This window comes from Salvia miltiorrhiza, chromosome 3 (assembly GCF_028751815.1).
Source record: "Salvia miltiorrhiza cultivar Shanhuang (shh) chromosome 3, IMPLAD_Smil_shh, whole genome shotgun sequence".
Lineage (NCBI taxonomy): Eukaryota > Viridiplantae > Streptophyta > Magnoliopsida > Lamiales > Lamiaceae > Salvia > Salvia miltiorrhiza.
The window spans coordinates 44,799,922-44,806,677 of NC_080389.1; the positions used below are offsets into that span (position 1 = coordinate 44,799,922).

General features: G+C 39.3%; 1 protein-coding gene across 1 annotated transcript; it reads right to left on the reverse strand.

The window, feature by feature from the left end:
- Positions 1-4,709: 4,709 nt before the first annotated feature.
- LOC131015993 (uncharacterized) lies at positions 4,710-6,223 on the reverse strand. The gene is made up of 3 exons (XM_057944534.1): positions 5,688-6,223; positions 5,381-5,606; positions 4,710-5,270 (listed from the first exon to the last, which is right to left on the reverse strand). The coding sequence occupies exons 1-3, from the start codon at positions 6,210-6,212 to the stop codon at positions 4,813-4,815; spliced, it is 1,209 nt and encodes a 402-aa protein (XP_057800517.1). The 5' UTR covers positions 6,213-6,223; the 3' UTR covers positions 4,710-4,812.
- Between the last annotated feature and the right edge of the window lie 533 nt (positions 6,224-6,756).

The window sequence follows — 6,756 nt, forward strand, 5'->3', positions numbered from 1 at the left end:
TCTTGCACGTAATGCAATTAGCGTTAAGACGGTAATTTAATTTAATTAATGTCATGTTAATGGCGTTTACCTTCTTGAGCCCTCCGTTCAAATTCAAATATCTCAAAATTGACGAAGACTGTATTAGATCCGATATTAAACCAATTGATAATTCAAAATTCATTTTGAAAGTCGTAATTCAACCCGAACAATTTGGGAGTTTCTATAAGTATATTTTTTAGAACGATTAGATAAGTTTCTCAAACAAAAATGTGTGTTTTGTAAGCAATGGGTACTCATCCAACCTTTTACAAAAGAAGTCGAACAAATCGAAATGCAAAAACTGAATTACAGAAAAATAAAATAAGTAACAAAGCGATAAACGAAACTGAATTACAAAAAAATAAAACAAGAACAATAAAGTGGCCGAGTCGAGATAAAATCTCTGCCCGCAAGAAGAATTTCATCCTCATAGTGCTCTCGATTTCGGCGGCGATTCTTTCCCATAGATGAAACGACTTCGTCTCGACAAAAGTAGCACCACAAGTCCGTCAAGCTTCGGTGAACTGAATTTGGATGAAGAACTGAGCAAGTTATGAAATGGAGTGATGCAGGTTTTCTGTGTATATGTCCTGCTCTAGACGTAACACTTTAATCTAATTAAAGTGTTAAATATAAATAACTTTTAATGGTGAAAGTATCATAAAATAAAAATTTTGATTATTTTAAAACAATTATTATTATTTAAAAAAAATAAATGTTTAAATAAAATATTTGAATAAAACTTGAATCTAAAAATATGAAGACATAAAGATATATAATAAATACTTAGTAAATCAAACATGATTCGAAGTAGTTTGAAATTCAAAGCTTACACTAGACAAAATATAGATAATAGACCAGACAAAGCATTAGATACTATACTAGTTTTAAAAAAATAGAACATTTTTTAAAAGGAATCGACTCGCCCATTCGATCAGTAACCTAAAAATGTTAAATATGGAATAAACATACAAAGTATATTCAGTGTGAGATATTATGCAATAATTGTTCAAATTAATAAAATGATAACACACACGTTTTTCTGTAGCATTCATAACTGAAAGTCGCACGGTGCCATACTAAGGACCTCTCCGTCCTGCACCAATTATGCTGGTCCCTGTCGACTATGGTTGCAACCATAACTTTAACATGTAAGTGCTTGTTCGGTAGTTAGCGGTGGGTAATAAGAGTGAGCCAGCTTTGCAAGGGGTTAATCTATGTTAATTAACAACCGAAGTTGATCGGTAAATTAGACATAATTAGGGATTAGGCAGATGCTTGTTCGATAGCCAACATTAAGAACCACCTAATATCCGTGAAAATACATCCTTGCCCCTCATTAAATACATGAATTACCAAAATATCCTAGTGGTCATCTAAACGGCAGAAGGGGTATAAAATCACAGCACATAACAAAATTTGGGTATATTGGCGGGGAAGAACTTCAGAGGAGGCATCAAGTTCGCGCCAAAAATCAGAGAACTTATGGAGTCAGCGATGATTGAGCAACAACAAGGTAATGTGTATTTGTGGCTATTTCTTCACTAGTTTACATATTTTGGATGAAGATCGAAATTGGAGAATGATTCGAGAAGTCGAAATAACTACATATGGTTGCTTAATTTCTATTTTTTTGGTTGGAATCGTAGTGTTAGAAGTGAGCTATTAAGCGATAATTCCTTCTTCAATCGGATGTGTTTAGCTGATTTCTGGATATGTGTTGCTGATACTATTTCTCATGTTTTTCTAGTATAGACATTTGCATGCGATTTTTTGCTTTGTTCGATGGGAATGGAAATCTTGGTGAATGTTGTGATTCATTTTTTAGTATCTGATGTTGTAGGAAGTAGCGATGCTGGGAGGGGAAAGGGACTGAAGACGGATAAAACACGTCGTAGTTGGACACCGAGGGAGGAAGAAGTATTGTTGGCTTCTCTAAAAGAGCTGGTGGTGCAAGGCTGGAAGGCAGATAATGGATTCAGGGCCGGATATCTCAGTAAGCTCGAGGAAGATATGCGAAAGGAATTCCCGGGCACTGACTTGAAGGGGATGCCCCATATCAACTCCAGAATAAGTGCCTGGAAAAAAAACTATAACTCGCTCTCACTGTTTCTAACTGACAGCGGCATCGGCTTCAACGTCAAGGGAACCTTCATGATTGACTGCAATAACGAACAGTGGGAGAATATTGTCAAGGTATGTAACCTTTTTCATGTGTTTGGTAAATTTAATTGTCCCTTCTCACTGTAATCTTCTGTGTTTGCAGCGCGATAAAAATGCTCTCAATATGCGTTTCAAGAGTTGGCCCATGCTTGATCTTTGGAAAGAGGTATTCGGGAAGGACCGGGCAACTGGAGCTAATGCCGAGGATCTGATGGAGGCATTGCATCATATGATTCAGCCGATAACCTTGCAAATGGAGGCGTTGATGGTGCAAACCACATCCCAACAGAAGAGGAGACAGCTACTGAGGATGGAGCGGATAACGTTTGCCAAGGAGACAAAAGACGATCAGCTGATCGAGTTTCGAACAAAAAACGCAAGACACGTGATGAGATGACCGGGGTATATGCCATGCTTGGAGAAATAGGCCGTAACACTGGAGAAAGACTCGCCGATCTTGCCACTCGTGTCGGTTACGAGTTTGATCTCGGGCAGGCGAGACAACATGTGTTTGAGCAGCTTGGTAAGATCCCCGGCCTCGATATCACTCAAAAGTTCGACATCTGCGAGATATTGGCCGACAAGGTTCAGCGATTGGAGATATTCATCGGGCTGCCGGATGAAGCTAAAATCCAATACGTGGCGTATCTACTGCAAACCAAAGGCACTCAAGGATGAAAGCAACGAAGCAACCTCTTTTGAAGCTTGTGTTTATTTCTTTTGATGAAGAAACCTCTATCTAATGCGTGTTTTTATTACTGATCTATTGTGTATATATGTAGCAGCTAGCAGCTTGCATCTACGACATCTATGCCGTTGAAATGTTGATATGTGTTTCGGCGTTATTTGCTAGTAGTGTTCAAAACTTATCTGATATTATCTATATAAATTATGGTTGTTCTTAAACTATTTTACTTGTTTTGATTATATGTGAATCTGATTGGGAGTTAAACTTGTTTACTTGATGCTGTTATTTCAAATACCTCCACACTTTCAATGTAATCGGAAATAGCTTATATAATGAAGAGGTTGATGCATAAGTGCATCATATAAACCACAAGCAACAACACATATAATCTACATTCCACAAAAGATATCCCTTTCTTAAGCTAAACAGAGACTTTTGCAAACCACAAAATAAGACAAAATAAGCCATGCCCCATAGAGATAGTCATGGGATAAAAGCTAAAACATGGCAAATAAGTTGGTGAGCTACACAAAGCCCATCTATGTACACAAAACATTAGTAATATGATTCAGGATTACTTAAAGGGCGAACATGAGGCACAAGAGCTTCCCTCCAAGATGTTGTTATCCCCAACGTCAGTAGGCTTTACTGGAACTCGTAGTTTACTTTCTATCTTCGACCACGGAGCATAGGGACGTCCACCGGATGGCCCAACGCTAGACATCGCGTCAGTGGTGCTGTGAGCTACCTGCCCGCTCACGAAGGTAAGCTTGCGGACAACGTTCTTGTTGGGCCCATCGATTGGCGAGTTCACTTCCTCGTCACTAGACGAATCACCCACTTCAATGAGCTCCAATTTCTTGACTTGTGGCGAGTCGCTGATGAGAACAACAGTATGAGATAGCTCATGTTTCTTGACTTGTGGCGAGTCGCTGATGAGAACAATAGTATGAGATAGCTCATGTTTTATGTTGTCTGCGCCGAAGAGATCGCACAGCTGGGTATAACACGGGTCACCTCCACGTAGATATGCTTTCGCCAAGTCATTTTCCTTGACATAAAAACAACTGTTATTAGTGATTGAACAAAGGCGTCATTGAGCTAATAAGGAGAAGTTTGAGAATACCTTAAAAATCATTTCCCATACTTCGTCTGTCGCGAAGATCATATTTGAGGCAGGCTCCCATTGAGTGTCCGACAACATCGTCAATGCTCGGAATGTGTTGTAGCGGATCTCCAGAAACTCCACACGCTCCTCAACATCGATGAGGACGAAGTTCGTACCAAGGTGATCGTTGAGTCTTGAGAGTGCAGATATTTGTGCATGTGGTGATTTATGTGGTGGAGTGGGATGAACCTCGACCTTCATTAGCAAGAGGCAATGGATGAGATGTTGGTCGAAGGGTGCCTTCCATTTGGATGGGTAAAGAAAATAACCTTGCTCTGGAATGTGGTCAAATTTTGCCATGGTTGTGTTGGTAGTAAATTCCCAGCTGCTTCTTTGAGGAAGAGCACCAATTTATATCCAATTTCTACATAGAGAGTTGGTGTCTTTCGAGCTTGATCAATGCTCCTCATTAATACGGTGGTTGAATTGTCATTTGGATTAGATTGCTAACCCCCAATATTAAATACATGCAATGATGACTTTATTGTTGAATTGTAAATCCTCTTTTAATTCCCAACTAGTGAATAGACCATTTGTGGTAAGGTGAATGATTATAAAATGACATGTAAAAAAAAACAGCACCATCGTTATTTTCCATGCCTGCAAATAACAAAGGTAAGAACAAGAATAAAAAAATAGCAACAACACTTGTTCTGAATGAGATGTGAGTCAAATAGCTTACAAACTTGACAACCAATTTCTATGGCAGTCGACTAAAATACTAGCACACAAAATCACACTAAACAACCAAAGTCGAAAAGACATTTCATAATCAATTTGCAAGGTACTGCTGCCACATAGAACGAGATAGCTCATCCCTCGCCGCATTCCACTCTGGTGATGACTCAACCACATATTGATAAGGGCCATGTTCCCCTTGAATGTCTGCACTCTCATCAATAAGTCTATCGAATTGCTCTTCTATGGGGTCGACCGCCATCTCACTCCGAATAAAATTGTTAAGCACGAAGCACGCCATAATTAATCGATTCTGAATTTGAATTGGGTAATACGAAGTGCTCCTTAAGATGCCCCATCGCATTTTCATGACACCAAAAGCACGTTCAATGACATTCCGAGCCTTCGCGTGTCGTAGGTTGAAGAGCTCTTGCGCGTTTTGTGGTCTTGCTGCTTGTGGACCCCATTCCTTGAGGTGATAACGAACTCCCTTAAACGGTGCGAGGAATCCCTCAGAATTAGCATAACCGTTATCGCATAAGTAATAATTTCCTATACAATGAGGCAAACAATAAGTTAATTTACACAAACAATTTATGCAGATTACTATAATGCATTAAGCTAACTTGATATATACAGCTGGAGTATACAAGATAGCTTACCTTTTGGTACTCGCAAACCATGAGGTCTATTGAGTGCATCTCGTAGAACTCGCGAGTCAGCCGCAGAGCCCTCCCAGCCGGGAAGTACATAAACAAACTTGAGATGTCGATCACAAACCGCCAAGGTATTAGTCGAAATGTGTCCCTTACGTGTCCTGTAGCGGGGTTTATCTTGGTTGGGCACCATCACATCGATATATGTCCCATCTAACGCCCCTAAGCAACCCTGTAATCAATAAAGTATGTTTTTTCAACAAAATGTTAATCATCTTTCACAACACGTCCAGATACTAAGAAATTCAGTTACCTTAAACCACCTCCATCGGGGGTCAATGCAATCATCCGCAATAGGACAAGGCTTCACAAACAACAGCACATGGAGAGACAATACAGCCTTTAGGACAATATGTACGTACCGAGTTATGGTATCCCCTGATCTACGAAAATCGAAACGCACTACTCTATTTTTTTTGTGATGTGCAAGCACTGAAAGGAACATCGCGACCTGCTCTTCAACCCCAATATACCTACTATTGTGTAAACCCCCTAACTGTCGTAACAATTGGCAAAGCCGCCCAAACGTATTGCGATCCATACGTAAGTTTATAATGCAGTCAACGTCACTGACATTCGTGAGCCTATTCATGTGTTTTATTTGATCGGGGATACGGGGCAAGATATGATAAGGCTCTGTCACTACAGCCCGTTTCCTCTTCCTTGTTTTAATACAAGTTATGTGATCGGCAACGATTACAAGTTGCAACATAAGCTGATGCAAAATCTCTTCAACCATCGAGTAGACATAAGCATTTATACGGCATCGAGATGGCATATTGTTATGCAATTAGCCTAATGTGATTAAAAAAAAGAAATGTATATCATTTTATAATATAATAAACACAACAATTTTCAAGAGATATGGCATCCGGGAATCAGAAAAAAATCAGACATCAAACAAGCATATTTGTTCAATTTGCGTACATCTAATCCACAAAAATAAAGTTGAAATAGCTAATCACGATCTACATATAGCGAGTTCAAACCAAGCAGAAGAAGTGTAGCTTTCAATACCTTATAGTAGGGATAGATAGAAGAAGACAAGATATCACTGTAGTCGACTGATGTCCACACAACCGGTCGGCCGGCGATGTAATCGCAGCTGTCGGGACGCATCGAATCCAAACATGAATTTTTCGACAGGATATGGCCGGAAATTAAAAATCAATCAATGAATAATTGGGTAAGACAAAACAACAAATCAATGGAAAATTGCTGCCACATATTACCTATGTAATTACAATTCCCCAATATCACAAAAATATTACACAAATAAGAACCCTAGATCGAAAATCGGCATGAATTCACATAAACCGTCA